At 42.4% G+C, this 17,045-nt stretch overlaps 1 protein-coding gene across 1 annotated transcript in view; it reads left to right on the top strand.

Moving 5' to 3' along the window:
* The window catches only part of LOC147708872 (uncharacterized), a 303,609-nt gene that overhangs the window by 265,032 nt on the left and 21,532 nt on the right, over positions 1-17,045 (top strand). Inside the window, exon 7 of the mRNA XM_086925792.1 lies at positions 11,318-11,446. Coding sequence (XP_086781918.1) covers positions 11,318-11,446 — 129 coding nt within the window. The remainder of the gene's footprint in view (positions 1-11,317; positions 11,447-17,045) is intronic.

Raw genomic sequence — 17,045 nt, 5'->3', positions numbered from 1 at the left:
CCTAAATTTACCCAATTACAAGCAATATGGGTTGCTAACGCCATAGGGCAGGCGGATCCACTGCAAAGACTATGGAGCCAACACCCAACCCAGGTACAATATAGTATGGCGAGTTACTTCAGAGATATGCAACAATCTGGTTCAATGGGCACCTGCAGGGTAAAATAGCATCATTAGCATGCATAGACTGGACATGTCTGTGGCTAGGAGAGGAATGGAGTAGGTGAGGTGCAGTCAGGTCAAATGATGTCCGCAGATGTCGGTGGAGTAACATCTGGTGGAACCTCTGAGTCCTCTTTGGAAGGCAATGTGACAACAGAACCTTCATCAGAGTGGTGCGCATCTTTGCCAAGGCTCGAGGGCTGTGCTGCCTCCATGAGGGCCTCGGCTTGTTGCAGTGATGATGTAACCCAGGTCTGAGGCAGCTCCAAGAGTTGAGGGCCGTTGCGATCTGAGGTGGCGGCATCAGCCTCCTGTCTGCATCGGCTTGTTTGTGCGGGGGGGCGAGTAGCGTGTGAAACATGGGTCTCCAACCAGCTCCAAACTTCCTCAGGAGCGTTAAAATGTGAAGTTCCATCTTTAATCACCTGAAGGCATGCCAGGAAGAGGAGTTAATATTTCAAATCTAGTTCACGGAGGCATCTCTTTACTGCCAAAAAGGTCCTACGTTGCCGTTGGACTATGATAGTTCAGTCAGGAAAAAACATGACGTGTGCATTGTCCACCTCAATCTCATCTAGTTTTCTGGTTTCCCTTTATATAAAATCACTATCACAGAAATGTAGTAACTTGAGCACCATTGGGCGGGGGCCTGTGCCTGGTGCGCTTTTTCGATAGAGAAATATTGTAAAAGCGTGTTTGGGGGAAGCAGCTTGCGCAGCCATTGTTCCTTGTAGTGCACCTCATCCTGTCCCTCCGCCTTCTCCGGGGGGCAATGATGCGAATGTTATTCCTTCTGGATCCCTCCTCCAGATCTTCAGCCCTATTCTCCAGGACGTTTATACGTTCTAACTTTGTCTGCATGGAGGAGTCAACGTGCTGACACTTCAACTGCAGTTCTCTTAACACCTGTTCCACAAAGGTGATTCTATCAGTGAGTTTATGGCGATGCACATGAAGCAGCATGAGGTCTGTGGCTACATTATCTATTTAGGTGTCCAAGTATGTCCTGCTTCGTTAAATTGTCACAAGCACAGTGTTGAGTTTATACCCCACAGATGTAGAGCTATTCTGGAACTCCATCAGTGGGGCACTTCTGGTGGACATAGTAGAGGCAGATGATTCACATGAGGAAGTACCCTGGGCAGTGGTGCACGAGCACCCCATTGGTGTCGAGTATGGAAAGAATTGGCACGAAACTGTAGTACTTTACAGCAAGCTGCTGGGTGTGTGCTGGGCAGCTCTGCCTTAAATCTTAGTGGTTAGGGTGCGAGGAGGGCCACAGGGTCATGTCTGAACAATCAACCATGGTGTAGTTGAAGCCCCAGCTTTAGCTCCAGCTTGGCGGTAGACAAGTCACAGTCACTGCCTCTCCAGCTGCACCATACAAGCACCTGCCGCGGGGGCTAGGTCTGTACTGGCCCAATGCCCCCACTCAGTCTCCACTCCTCCAGCAAAACCGCGCAATCACCTGTAATGGAGAGGCCTAGGCCTGAACCAGTGCTTGTGCCCCCACTCAGTCCCCCACACAATAGCAGCACCTCAGAAGCACCTGCAGTGGGGAGCCTAGGCCCAATTCGACCCCGTGCCCACCACTCAGTCTCCGCCTCTCTAGTTGCACTGCACAGTCGCTTGTGATAGGAGGCCAGGCCTGAACCGTCCCCATGCCCTAACTTAACCTCCACCCTACCAGCAGCACTGATTGGTCACAGTCAGAAGGGTGGGCCTAGGCCTATCTGGCCCTCGTACCCCCATCAGCAACTCTGCTCCAGTCTCACTGGTGCCCTATACATCAGCTCTGAGACTGGGTGCAGGGGCCACACTCTTGCCGCTGGGAGCAGAAACTCCAAAACACTGCAGTAGTCCAGCCGGTCCTCAACAGCCGGGCCTAGGCCGGACACGATTTCTGGCCCCACCACTGCGCACCCATGTGGGCGAGGGGAGGAAACTTAGATAATGGCAGTCTGTCAGGGCCCCAGCTCACCTACACATTTCCTGCACTGCAGCTCCTTCAGGTATGTTCCTAATGGCGGGCTTCACTCTTGTCGTGAGGGCCTGCTACCAGCCAGCTGCCCAACTTTGAGCAGTGAACAGTAGATGCGCCTCTGGGCCGCGGTGATCAGTAGTGGAAAGACCCCATAACAGAGCCACACAGGAGGTAGGCGGCTGATAGACTGACCAACAGCTTGCAGCGGGGCCAGTCCAGATCGCTGACGCACCTTCCACCGATCCCCAAGTGTAATGTGGCAGACCCCCCAGCGCAGGCCACGGGAGAGCGGCGAGCCCAGTAATGGCGAACCAGTGACCTGGGGGTGGCCACCTTAGGGATGCAGCATGCTGTGGGGGTAGGGATGGCCGAACCTGGCAAGGATATTTGCCGGATTATAGGGAAGTTGAGCAGAGCATCCCTAGATCGCAACCGCTACCTTGGTTTTGCAAGCCAAGTCCGCCCCCTCCAGAGAGCAGACTTCCATCACCCTGATTGTGAATATCCATCATAATCAGTCCCCAGACACAGAGAGATTCATGGTGGAATGAATGTACAGATTTGAGAAATTAACCCAGGTATTTTATATTAAATGGTTTAGCAGGAAGCGTCTCCCCTTGCATCATCATTCTTTTTAGACATGACATAATACTTACAACGTTTTGAATGTACCATGTTCTCCTCCCCAAAGAGGTCTGACTAATTTTGACATTTATTGTCAATTCTTCATTAAAAGGCAATCAATCACTCTGATTATAAAGCTACTGCCTTCTGTTCTGAGCTACATTTAGAATTGTTAATGAAGGCATTGAGATTTTTCCTGCTTAACTCCTCCTCTTCACATTCTACCTCTTGTGAAGAGTATGAACTTTCCTGGCCTTTACTCTGATCAAGACATTTCTGAATAGATATTATGTAGGAGTATGGCAGAAAAGTTTAAGTTCACTGGAGTAATGGAATATTATCCATCCTTTGTGGGCAGGTGAGTGGGAGGAACATCTCAAAATGAAGAACCAAAGCTGGACTCTGGCTTTCCACATCTTGTGAAGGAAGTTCATCAATTCTTACCCCCTTGTGAAGCTGTGGCTGCCACTTTGCAGATGTGAGGATAAAGAGGGCAGTGAAAGTTCTGGGTCTAGTTACCATTTCTTGAAACACAAAAATTAGCTGTGTTGCAGATGCCTTGCTATACAAGTCACAACTTTCTTATGCTGCACAAGGGTCTCACATCCTGTAAGAGAAAGCAGAATCAGTGCAACTCAAGACTCTGCTATCACCTAGCCCAAAATTGCATCTTAAAGCACTTTTCTTGTGCTATAGAAAGAGAAATCTGGTTTCAAATGTTTTTGTATTTCATTTGGTATTTGTAAAGTGCATAACTCATCCCCAGAGGGATTTAATGGCGCTAGTCTGAGTCAATAATGGTTCCTGGTTAATAGGACTAAAGTGGACATAGTCATGTCTTCATTCTTTTCTAAAAGTCAGCAAATCTTGTCACTGTGCAAAGATCCTGAGGGAAGCTATTTCAATGAATGGCAGCTAAGAAGTTAAAGGAGAATCCACCTATTCCAGATTTCTTAAGTAATTTACAGAATATCAAGGCCTTGCTGGCTGATCTGAGATTCTGAGTGGGTTTGTGAATGTTGACTTTATTTGACAATATAATTAATAAAAAAAAGAGTGAGGAAATAGAAACGGCTCGTCCCTTTCCCCCACGCAAATGCAATCAATCAAAAAGAACAGGCTTTTAACTGTAATTCTGCATCCAAAACAATGTCTGCAAACAACCCAATAGGTTTGTAAGAAGAACCCTCACCCACCAAACTAATAATTGGCATGCTTCATCATAGGGTTCCCACCTTGGATTCGGAGTGCATCCTAGGTGTGCTTCAATGCCTGATTACTGCGGAGCTGGTGTATGTTGATGACAGTTGTGATAATAGTGAGTTAAAACTGTCTACAGGATCCTCCTCCTAGCCAGGAGTGCTTTAAAATTGGGGTCCTGTGGCAGGATTAAAAGAAAGAAATGCGGTTATCTGAGAGAAATAATTGATCTCTTGTATCCTAAGAATGGTCTACATGTTTCAGCCAAAGAAGGTTTTTTAATACTTGGCTTTCTTCAGGACCAAAAGTGTAGAAGCCCAACAAATTTGTTTGGCCTGTAATATGTGATAGCACACACCATAATGTGTGCTAAGTGTAGGAGAAATGTTCTCCTTGGTGAAAAAGTAACTTACGGTTTTCACCTAACTTGATGTACCTGAAAAAAATAGGAGGGTAAAAATGATCTGCAGTTATCACACAAACGATTTTGATGCCGTACTCGACATAGTGTGATGTCATTTATATATTTTGTCATGGCATGCAACTGTAAAAATCTCTCATGCATGCAATTTATAACCCAAATCTAAGTCTGCACATTTTTTAATTATTATTTTCATTGTTTAGTTGATAACATGTCTTTTTTTGGGCACATTGATTTCCAGGATGAGAAATGGCATACAATGTTGAAGACGTGTGTATTGTTGCAATTCCGAACTATACACCACTAGAGACGCAGGGATTATAGTTGTTATGGTACATAAAAAGTTTCTATCATTGATTGTCAAAATAACAAAGGATATATGGCAGAGAACAGTCAAGGTTAAGTTAATAACGATTAAAAGTGCCCGATATCGATTAGTGAGGCATATAGAACAAGGCAAAATAGGTCTGAGCCTTACTTATGTCGCGCTAGGATTTGGGTGACATGGATCCCGGTGGGGGGCAGTGCCTGTAGTCACACTCTACAAGGAAAGGTATTAAACAGTCAAGGTGATGTCAAATGTCTTATTATTTTCAGTTAGCAGAAAGGTTTTTACCTCCCCTCTCTTCCCACTTACTTTGTCAAGTTCCACTGCCCGTGTGTGGTACCTATTCCGGTCCTTACACTGGACCCCAGCAGCTTCAGCTTTTCTAGTATTTCAGAAATCAGGCGGCCAAATGCGTCAAAGTGCACACGTTCAACGTAAAATGGTCACGTACACATTCGGGTGATTACGGATTGAACAACTTCCAATTCATCAAAACAGATCTGCCCTTCTATACTAAGACGATCTGGACAATTATGCAAGAAGGCAGACTATCCCCCTTGTTCATATCGATTTATAACATGAGTGATTACTTATATGTGTGGTAGAAGTTAATTCCATAGGTAAATTATAAGTATAGGCATTTTGTGGTAAGCGTGAACACTGATATTTCTGGATATAGTCTTAATGTTGTTTTTAGAGCATATAATCAATAGGGAAGTGCCCCAAATTCTCTGTATTAAATTCTTATGAATATCCATGTAACACTTAACCTATGTGATGGAGATAATGGACCTTTTGTTAAGCTTATGGTATACACCGATATGGCAGTGTTGAAAAAAGGGGCTCAACCATTATTGATAGCATTCCATGGAATATTATCGTCTTAATGTTGTTTTTAGAGCATATAATCAATAGGGAAGTGCCCCAAATTCTCTGTATTAAATTCTTATGAATATCCATGTAACACTTAACCTATGTGATGGAGATAATGGACCTTTTGTTAAGCTTATGGTATACACCGATATGGCAGTGTTGAAAAATGGGGCTCAACCATTATTGATAGCATTCCATGGAATATTATCGTTTAGTCACTTTTTGTGAGTGGATAAACGGTAAATCCAACGATGTTTCTTTTCAAGGAGTCCGTTCTGTGAGTTTTCTTGTGTATGTCCTATTTGCTCAATGATGACCCATTCCAAGTCATTTGTAGTATGCCCTGCTTGTAGAAAATGATTAGTCATTTTTGTAGTGTTACAGTTACATCGTATGTTACTGCGATGTTCGCAAATTCCCACCTTGATTTTTCTGCTGGTCATACCAATACACTGTAGACCACAGGGGCAAGTAATTAGATATATAACATTGGCCGAATTGCAAATATTGTGTCGTCTTAGATACCAGGTTTTACCTGGTTCTAAACTTAACATCTTGGTGCTAACAGCCAAATGGCACACACAGCAATTGCTACCAGGATAGTGTCTTGTTACATTTGGTAGGCCTCAGGCATTGAGTACGGTGTTACCAGAGTGTGCATAAGGTTTTTTAGGGAGTGTAGACACTAAATGGTCCTTCAGCCTTCTAGCCTTTCTGAAAGAGAATAGAAGTGTTTCCCACCTGAGGTTTCCTGTTTGTTGGATGTCCCAATGTTTATTGATACTTTTTGTCATTTTGTTTGAAATAGTGTATATGTTGTAACACAAGTAAGGGATGTAACTGTATTTGTCCGCAGAGTTTCATCTAGTAAGGCATCTCTGTATTGATTACATGCTCTTCTCTGAGACGCTTTTATGATTATCACTGTCTCTTGGCCTCTTAATTTCTATGATAGGACCGTTAATTGAACATGAAAGTCTTCCACTTGGCTACAGTTTCTTCCCAATCAAAAAAATTGTCCATATGGTAAATTCTCTTTAGGTGTTCTAGAGTGGAACCTATCAAATTTCAATAAGGTATTCTTTGCTTTCCTAGAGTGGCAGAATAATCGTGATAACAACTTGAGATTCACACACTCTTTGGGTGGAAAGGCAATTACTTCCTTGGACATTGATGTCATCGCTGATGATGGAAGATTAAGAACTAAAACCTACTATAAGCCAACAGCAAAGAATATCTTATTGAAATTTGATAGTTTCCAGATTTGGTGGCAAATCCTTCTCGCATGTGGCCCCTTTGTATTGGAACAAACTTCCTTGTAATATCTGTATCTGCTCTGATTTCACAAAATTCAAGATGTTGCTGAAGACATGGATGTTCTAAAGTGGACTAGGTTCTGAACAGCTAAGCACCACAATACCCCTCTGGGAGGAAGTTGCGTACTATACCAAGAAAAAATAACACAACATAGCATAACATTGGAAGTAGGTAGGCAAAATGTTTGGGGGAAGACCAACCTAAGGCTGTGAGGTCTAACACTATGAATTGGAGATTAGAAGAAGGGAAGACAATTATTTTACCATAATACATTTTACTTGAAGGATGTGTTGACAGATATTCAGGGATTGGATAAGAGTGAATAATTGAACCCCTCTTATGTAGTGATTTTGATGTGAGTCTACCATCAAGAGTTTAATAGTGTGCGCTATGTGATCCTTAAAGTTTGATTTTGGTTGCCTTTTTTAATACGCTTGGGTAATCAAGCTGCTCTAAAATACCAAGTAAAAATATAGGAACAAAACTAGTCCAATCTATCAGTTGCATTTGATTTGAAAATGCATCAAGATGTTACTATGAAGCGTAACTGCAATTTAGAATTGTCAGTACGTACGTGCGAAGTATTCCAGCGAAGAAACAATATTGTAAAAAAAATGTATTTACTTTTATGAAATGTGTGACATTGTCTTCTAGAAAATGTATGTGCTGTGAGCACTGTTGTGATGCCTCTATAATCTAAAATCAGTGGCTTGTGGCAAAGCTGACCCATTAATCATGGAACCCAATGTGACTGGTCTGTATTTAGAGCCAAATAGGAAATTGCAGACTTTGTTTTAAATATATTGCATTATAGAGAAAAACTGTTCCCTCTGAATTCCTTATTTTTCTGTCATGCGCTATAAAGATACGGGCGCCCTAGGATGTTTCCCTTAATTGCTGCACCATTTAGAAGTGTTTGAATTTAGCTTTACAGGTAATTGTGAGAAAGAGAATACAAATGTTTGTGAATTATAACAAAGGTATGACTGTGCATCTTCCCCTATTTCCTTTCTATTTTCCCTGATATCCCTTGAAATTCTCTGTACCCATCCCCTCTCCTCCACTTAGGAATGCTGGTTGATCCACATACTTTCTGGACTTCTGCACTCATGTTTCATATGCATGAAAAAGATGCCAATCTTGACTCTGTGCATCCGTACATTTTTCAAGAATGCTTTAAAGCAGGTACTCCAACCAGTTGATCACGAGCTACAAGTAGCTCCCAGACACCGTCAGAGTAGCCCACAGCCTTGTGTACATTTTCAAATAAGCACAAGGTCATAGTTTCATTGTAAAGTTAGGGGAAGGCTGTGTTTATTTGACAATATTATCATCAGGCAGCAGATATCAGAGCCTCAGAACGAGCAGTGCTCAGTCATATTTATGACCCAGGCTGGGGCACAGAGGTGAACAACTGAAGCACTGAGGTATTTAACGCTTAAATAAAAGTCTTTGTCAACTCAATATTGGAGCTGTGAACAAAATGATGTTTCTGATTTTAAATGGGAGAAATTTTAAATCAAAAGTTCCCATAATAATTCAGTTAACCATCATTTTAATTTTCTCAAAGTGTTGCATTTATAAACAGCACACCTCTTGTTTCCAGTTGGCAGTCAACAAAGTGCTAGAAATATAGCTTGAAAATGAGGCCATTTTTTAAATGAGGGAAATTTAAAGTACAGACAAATTTCCATATTATGATAAATCTTGAAGGACATTTCTCTGCACTTTCAGTTTCTCCCATTAAAAAAAAAAGTTATTGTACGTTTGTGTTATACATGTTACGGTGCCACATATGGCAAAAGGTTGGTCCTGTGCTGCAAAATACATACAATACAGGCTTTCAGTAACCCATACAAATACATACCATTCATACACACACATGTTCATACATCCTCAAAGACCACGCTCGCACTGGCACACATAGCAGCCCTGTGCTCCTAGTCAAAGTATTTTTTTCAAACCTTAGGGGCCGATTCACAGAACTAACTCACAACAAAATCCTAAACTTACTACTTTGGTATTTACAGAAGGCATTTAGTAGTCTTAAATTAGGATTTTGCCTTAAGTTAGGATTGTGTCTTACGTTAGGTTTTTGTACTAAATTCGGATTTTATCCTAAATTGGGATTTTGTCCTAAATTAGAAATTTGTTTTAAATTAGGATTTTGTCTTAAATTAGGATTTTTTCTTAAGTTAAATTTAAGACAAACTTAAGTTAAACTTAAGTTTAATTTAAGACAAAATCCTAATTTAAGACAAAATCCTAATTTAAGACAAAATCCTAATTTAGGGCAAAATCTGAATTTAAGACAAAATCCTAACTTAAGACTACTAAATGCTTTCTGTGAATACCAAAAGTGGGCTCATAGTGTCGGCTTTAGCTGAATGGAGTCTCTTTTAGAGATTATTATATCCAGGATTGAACCTTTAATGTGGGTAGGGCTGTTACAAATTTGGGTGAGGTCTAGGTCATCGAGGAAGTTTTTGAGGCTATTGACCACTGCATCATTGCGGTCCTTCCAGGGGAGATTGAAGTCTCCAAGGAATATTTGGGTATTTTGACGCCCGGTGTTCGATGAGACCATATCTATGAAGTGTTCGGTGAAGGCGATGTTGTCACCTGGTGGATGATAGATGGTGTGTAAAGAGCATAATGGTTTGCCATTACTGGTGATTTCGAGGCATATGTATTCGCAAGAAGGGAATACAAGGGATATGGATCTGTTTACTGAGATATTGCTACGGTGTATACAGGCGATACCTCCCCCTGTCTTATCTATTCTGTTCAGTCTGAAGATGTCGTAGTTTGGGGGTACTAGTATGTCAATGATTGGTGTGGAGGATTCCTTAAGGCAAGTTTCTATTAACATTATCAGGTCCGGTTCTTGTGTGAGAATGAGGCCAGCTATGTCAGCTGCATGTCTAGAGGCCGATCTACAGTTTAGAAGTATGCATTTAAGACGAGGCGTGATGAGGAATGAAGTAGGTTCCTGAATGAGGGGGACTCTTCTTAGGTTGTTGTCAGTGACGCCTCTAGTGTTGTGTTGTGTTGTGTTTAGTGAACCTGTGAGGGTTGGGGGGGGGGGGTAGTTGGAATAGTCATTGAAGTGGGAGTGAGAGGGTTCGTGCGAGAGGATTCATATGAGTGTAGTAGATCGCTCTCCGAAAGCAGTTTGGTGCTACGGATTGGACGGGTTGAATTATTATGGGAGAGCACTAATTTCCAGCTGGGTAGAGTAAGTTTCGAAGTGACTTTTAGGTGGTTTAGGTGCCCCCTAGATTTGGACTGTCTTGTAGCTCTGTTGTCTCGATATCACCTCATTAAAAGCTTGAAGTTCTTCTTTGATTTGATATAATGAGATCATGATCTCATCAAGTCTGCGGTCTGGTGCGCTTATGAGTAGGGTTGGAGGCTGTGTTATGGATGTGGATGCCTCCTTTGTGGTCTGGTCAAGTCTGGGGTCTGGTGCAGGTATGAGTAGAGTTGGAGACTGTGTTATGGATGTGGATGGATAAGTTGTGGATCATTTTAATTTTCTCCTATTTTAAAGTGTTGCATTTATAAACAGCACGCCTCTTGCTTCCAGTTGGCAGTCGACAAAGTGCTAGAAATATAGCTTGAAAATGAGGCCATTTTTTAAATGATGGAAATTTAAAGTACAGAAAAATGTTCCATATTATGATAGATTTGCAGGAAATTTCTGCACTTTAAATGTCTCCCATTAAAAAAAAGTTATTGTATGTTTGTGTTATACACGTTAAGGTGCCACATATGGCAAAAGGTATGTCCTGTGCTTCAAAATACATACAGTACATGCTCTCAGTAACCCATACAAATAAATACCATTCATATGCACACATGTTCATACATCCTCAAAGACCCCGCTCTCACAGACACACATAGCAGCCCTGTCATAGTGCTCCTAGTCAAAGTATTTTGTTCAAACCATAGTATCTGGCTCTATGGACATTAGGCTTAAAGTCAATGCAGCGAGGCAAAGGGATGTCTGGTAACAATGCACAAGTTGTTTATCCCTCCACAGCTCACAATGATTTTCTCTGATCAGAATTAGGTCTTGCTACAGAAAAGGTTGGAGACCCCAGCTTTAAAGTATGTCCTATTTCTAGATGTGGCTAACGCTCATAACAAACCAAGGAACCAGATCATCTAAGAAAATAGCAGATAATATTCCTGCTCCTTTATAGTAATTAGTTCTTTGTACTGCAGACTACCCGCATGCAAAAGAGCCATTTAATGCCTGATCAATGTGTTGTGTTCATTGAGACATAAATAATTATTGTTCCCACCCGATGGGAAAATTGATAAATTTACATTTTAGTCTAAGAAGAATTTAATAGATATTACTGTGACTGTATATGTGAAAATGTTTTTATGTTTCATTTAGAAATATTCTTCAATCACTGAGAGTAACAATAAACCAGAATTTCTGAAAAAAATATATGTCACTGGCATCAATGAGTTAAAACCTGAACTAAGACCTACTGAACCTTTAAACCCATCAGTCCTGGAGCAGGTAAAATTTACTCCATCTTCTAGTCGTTTATGTAATGTTTTCAGTTTACTGTGATACAACTATATTGATCAATGTGTAAGGTTTTATAACACCAAATAAAGCAGATGATGTATTTTCACATTTACACTAGTAATTTATCAGGTTGGAATTTGAAAGGTAATCTAAAAGTGGTGCATGAGATATGGTTGCATGGAGCAACATCTCCTGAACTGCGAAATTAATATAGAACCCAGGCTAAAGAAGTAATTAGGTAAAACATTTGAATGGATGTATTTAGTTGCAAACACAAAACCTTGGGCCTCTTCTCATCAAATAACATGAGGACATCCTAGCAGCAGGGATAGATGAAGCAAATTGTCTAGAACAAAAGTAAAGGGATAGCTTTGTTTTACAGTTTTAATACCCAGAAATCCATACTATGGCATACATATATGCTGAATACATATTTTAAAATGATATAGCATGACAATATATCTGGCCAGGTATAAGCAATACCACTTCTGATGTCAGTCAGGGAAAAAGCTCAATTGGAAATTAACAAAGAGAAGTGTTCAAATGTTCTCACTGCTGCAGATTTACATGTTTTGCCTGAGCAAAAGACCATCTCCTCACTTCAGTGAATACGTGCAATTGGTGCATAAGTATTTCAAGGTTTTGACCTGCTGCCCTTCTCGGACCAAAGGCTTTTCCCTCATTCACATCTAATGATTGGGCAGTCAGAACCTTACAAAATTAAAAGAAGTACAACAAAGCTGCCAGAGGACATTCCTAAATGGATTTGAGGGTGTACAATGGGGGATGGAGGGAATTTGGGAATCAGGAGTTTTTAGGGAGGGTAGTGGTGGTTTTTCCATGCCCGGCAGCAAGAATTTGCCTCAGGGAGGAGTTTAGGGTGGTCTGCAGTAGAGACATTTCACAATGCGTGTTCAATCGCCAAAGCAGAAACAACTTTCTCTTGCGGCAGTGAGACACTGAAACTTTTAAACTTTGTAAAGTTTGTTTTAAAGTTCACCGTTACTATTGCATATAAAATTCAGGTAATATTAAAACAGAGCTGAATAGAAAAAATACTAAGGTGACTTCAACAACAACAGAAAAATGTGGATTGGAATGTTGGACAGTCCTCCCAGCACTTTGTTTCTCAGAGAATCCTGGACTTGATTGAGAACAATTTGAAAATGACTCTTCTGGACTTCCATCCAGCTATCATAAACACTATAGAATTTGCAAAATTCCATCCCGAATCTCGACTACAGTCCTTTCCTCAAATTTCATATTTAGAGGTTTTGTAGAGCCTCAGTACTCTCTGAATTGAGGTAGCCAGAAGGTCGACTGGTCTGGTCAGTTGACACTATAAGATGATTAAAAAGTAAAGCAAAATATCCTTTTTATCATTTGCGATATTGGCCACATTTGATTATTAATTACCATAAAATGTCTTTTGTGAATCCAGTAGAAACCTTAGCTGTTAGATTTCTGCATTGGGGAGATATATTTTCCCCACTTCAGTATGAAGCTTGAACTATGGCATAATCAATTTATTGCACCTAGTTGTGATCTTATGACATCCTGATCTTAGGCCAGAATGAGAATATTATCCACATATTCTAGAAGATGAAAGATCTTGATTCTGAGTAATGACATCAAAAGATTGAGGACCTTTCTGACACAGCAGGATGACAATCAGAGACCAAGGGAAGATAAGTAAACGGATCCGTTTGAGAATGCCATTTAATTTGTAACCTATAGAATGGGATTGACTGTTATATATTTTTGAGATCCGATCTCATCATCCAATCTTCTGAATGGCACATTTTGAGATAATAGACAATGTATTCATCATGAACTGATGAAGACTGATCAAAGGCACTGAAATTGGTCAGACTGGTTATAAATTTCTTTGTTTTACTTACTGAGTGGGAAGATTTTGCTTAGAACAATTTGGAACAAAAACTGAGGGCCCAATTCACAGAATTAACTCAAGACAAAATCCTAACCTTACTACATTTGGTATTCACAGAATGCACTTACTACTTTTGGTATTCACAGAATGCACTTACTACTTTTAGTAATCACAGAATGGATTTACGACTACTAACTTTACGTCCTCACTCGGGCCGGAAATTCCGTCCCGGAGGTGGAGCTTCCGGCCCGGAGGCGGAACTTGCGGCCCAGAGGCGGAGCTTCCTGCTCGGAGGTGGGGATTTAGCCATGGCTGAAATCTCCTCCTCTGGGCCGGACGCTCTGCCTCCGGGCCGGAAGCTCCCTTCTTGAAACAATTTTTAAAGAGCATTCCTTGAGGTTTAGGACCCTCCATGGAATAAGTGTGCTTACCAATATGACAATCTGTCTTATTTAACAGACCTTTCCTTCACTAAAGAAATGTAACTGAATTGGAATTCCTTAAAAATCTCAAAGCATTTGTCAAAATCCATGGCAGCAACCCTTACTTTGGAATATCGTTGTCAGTTTGACAATCTTTTTTTGTTTGGAATCTGTTTTACTCAGGTTTTTGTACAATATATAAGTATATAAACATGTAAGAATAAGCAACTAGTAGAAGCATGAATAGTATAAATCAAAACCTTGATACACCATAAGGGGGTATGGAACGTGGCCCGAAATAAACGTGGACGGAGCTCAAGTCAAGAAAGCAGGATACCAGCGGCATACCCCTTATTAAGGGGGTTTCTGATGAACCTTTGACTGTCCAGTTGCCTATATGGTATCTGAGTGTAACAAGTAGGCCAGCCAGTGCACTATATGTCGGCCCTGACCGAGAATGTGGCGGTATTGTAACGTGTGGGGCCTGAGGGTCTTACTGGTCATGTCTCCCCATCGGTGTCTCAGTGCACCCAACAGTGACAGATGCAGGAGTAATTGTCCGGGGGAAGGTCAGCTTCCTACACTAGTGACTCATAGGGAAGGAGTGCCCCATCTTTCTAGAGATATCCCAACAAGTGTATTCCTGAAGCTGTCCAGGTGGAGAGTTCCGCGGCGGTGGTACTGTGTTAGCTGTTTGGTGTTCCCAATAGCGCTAACAGCAGTGCGAAAGGAGTCAACTGCTTGGTGAGGTAGAGGCTTCGCCTAAAGCAACGATGTGTGACCAGCAAAAGTGTGAGTTTTCGTGGCAAAGGGGTGAAATAAATGCCAGATATCGGTAAATTTCCAGGGCAGCTGCCTTGTAGAGATGTCGGTTAAGTGCAGACTGGTCAGCCAACGTGCCACCCACTGAAGTTGGGATGCCAAATAATACTGATCAAAGGTCAGCACTGCGAGGCCACCACTGCCTGACGACTGATAAGAGTTTGGCAAGCGCCACCCAGTTTCTAGAAGTGTTCCATGTAAAATTCTTGATCACCCTTTCAAAAGAGCAAAATAAGAAGGCTTGAATGTACAGAGGTAGATTAACGAAGTAGTTCAGGAGGTGAGGTGGCACCACCATCTTGAGTACTAGCCACCAACAATGGTAGTGTTTTCCAGAAGGACATCTGAGCATGCAGTGAAGTAACTGCACGTAAGGTTTCCAACAAACAGATCGGTAGGGTAGGGATAGATTTGGATGTCCAGGAATCTGAACAAGCTTGGCTGCCATGTAATGGGATCCAAGGCAAGATGGGATTGAGGCATGATTTGGCCCAATTGACTTTCAGGCCATAGAGCTCAGTAAATTGGTGGAGTATGTAAGCAATCATGTCAGTAATGGAGGTGACATCTCATGGATAGATAATTAATTTGTTTGTGTAAAGGGAGACTGAGTGGAACCCATTGCTAAGGGGAATGCCCCATACACCACCCTATGCCCTCAGGTGAGCTGCCAGTGGTTTGACCGCTTGAGAAAAGAGTAGTGGGGAGAGCGGGCATTCCTGGCGCATACCCCTGCTTATAGGGATGAGAGTTGAAATCATTGAGCCAGTCTTAACTCTGGACGATGGCTTTGTATATAGGAGGCAACACAGTTTCAGAAATCTATCTCGGAAACCGTATTGGGGGAGTACTGTGAACAAGAAGGACCATTCCAGGGAGTAGAAGGCCTACTCCAGATCGAGGACTTGACAGCCTGCAGGAGGGCATGCAATTGGGGCATAGTGCATAACGTGGAAGAACCGCCTTAGGTTAAGTGAGGTTGTAGGAGCCGGTACAAAACCATTTTGGTCCGGGTGCACCAGGTTCGGTACCAGTGGACCCAGATGATCCCCAAGATTTTTGCCAACATTTTAGAATCTGTGTTTAGTAAGGCTAAGTGGCCTGTATAAGTCTAGTGCCTTAGGATCTTCACCTGGTTTCGGCATGGATATTAGGAATGCTTCTCGCCGAGAGGAAGGCAGGCAGAAAGTCTCTAAAGCCTCCTCGAACAGGGTATGTAGGCGGGGTATCAGCTGTGTGGTGTAGGCCTTTTATAGCTCTGCGGTCAACCCATTAGGGCATGGAGACCTGCCTGTTGCCAATGCCCATATTGGTTCCCAAATTAGAAGGGCATGAAGGGTTCCTCTAGCTCTACTTTTTAGTCATGAATACCTTCTGGGGCAGCTGTGGTCCTTGGCTGATAAAGGGACGCATAGTGGCATGTCAGTTCAACATGAATTTTGCATTGAGTGTATAATAATGGGACAGTCTTGACGTGTCAGCCATTCAAGGAGCATGCCCATCCTGTCACCCTTGGCATGCATTTTGGTAGTGTGAGCGGCATAGTTGTGACTCCTTAACCATTCCAAGAGTGCTGCATGTTCGCACTGCGCCTCCGCCAACTGAGAACTACAGAACTGACCAGCCACAGTGGCATCCTCTAATCTCAAAGGTTTGCACTCAATGTGTGAAATGGCAGAATCTAAATGTCTGTGTACGTTCCAGTGCAAACCCATGCAGTGGTTGCGCAACCGTACCTTGAACACATCCCATTCAGTAGACCACGCATCCGTGGAATTAGTGTTGTGTCGAAGACTTCTTCAATGTGTGTGGCAACAGAAGAGCAAAAAGGTGGTTGCTCTAGCGCTACTGGCTGAAGGCGCCACAAAGGAATAGGGGGTTGTCTGCTTCCCATGCTAGTTGTAGATATTGAGGGTTATGGTTAAAGTGGGTACGCCCCATATAGTCAATGTGAGTAACACAGGGAGTTAGTGCTTGTGTGCTTACCAGTCTACCAAGCCTAGCATGTAAGGAGTGGGGTGCAGAATAGAACAAGTAGACTGGCATCCAGCTTACGTTCTCGCCATATGTCATTGAAGCCCCAGTTTTGCAACCAAGTAGAAAGTGTCCATGCATTAGAGACGATTCAGAAAAGGGGGTGGTGATGAACAGAGTGTCTGAATTAAGCAGACCACTCTTACCCAGTCCAAAGATCAGGGCTTGATCCATCACCGTTATTTATCTCACTGCACCATCCCAGCTCAGAACCTGGCTATATGCAAATCAGTCTGTCCCTGGCCCAGTGCATCATGGGAACAGGGCAGACTAAACTACCAAGCCAATTCTTCACCAGAAAGGAGACAAGCTGCCGGGGACCGGTTTCTGGCATTTCAGCCTTCTTCGGCCCGGCTTGCTTGAATCCTGATGGTGCAGTGAGAAAGGGACTCATGTCTGAGTATACCCTGCCACACCT

The sequence above is a fragment of the Lissotriton vulgaris genome, chromosome 6 (genome assembly GCF_964263255.1).
Source record: "Lissotriton vulgaris chromosome 6, aLisVul1.2, whole genome shotgun sequence".
Taxonomy (NCBI): Eukaryota; Metazoa; Chordata; class Amphibia; order Caudata; family Salamandridae; genus Lissotriton; species Lissotriton vulgaris.
This window is presented reverse-complemented; position numbering and strand designations above follow the sequence as displayed.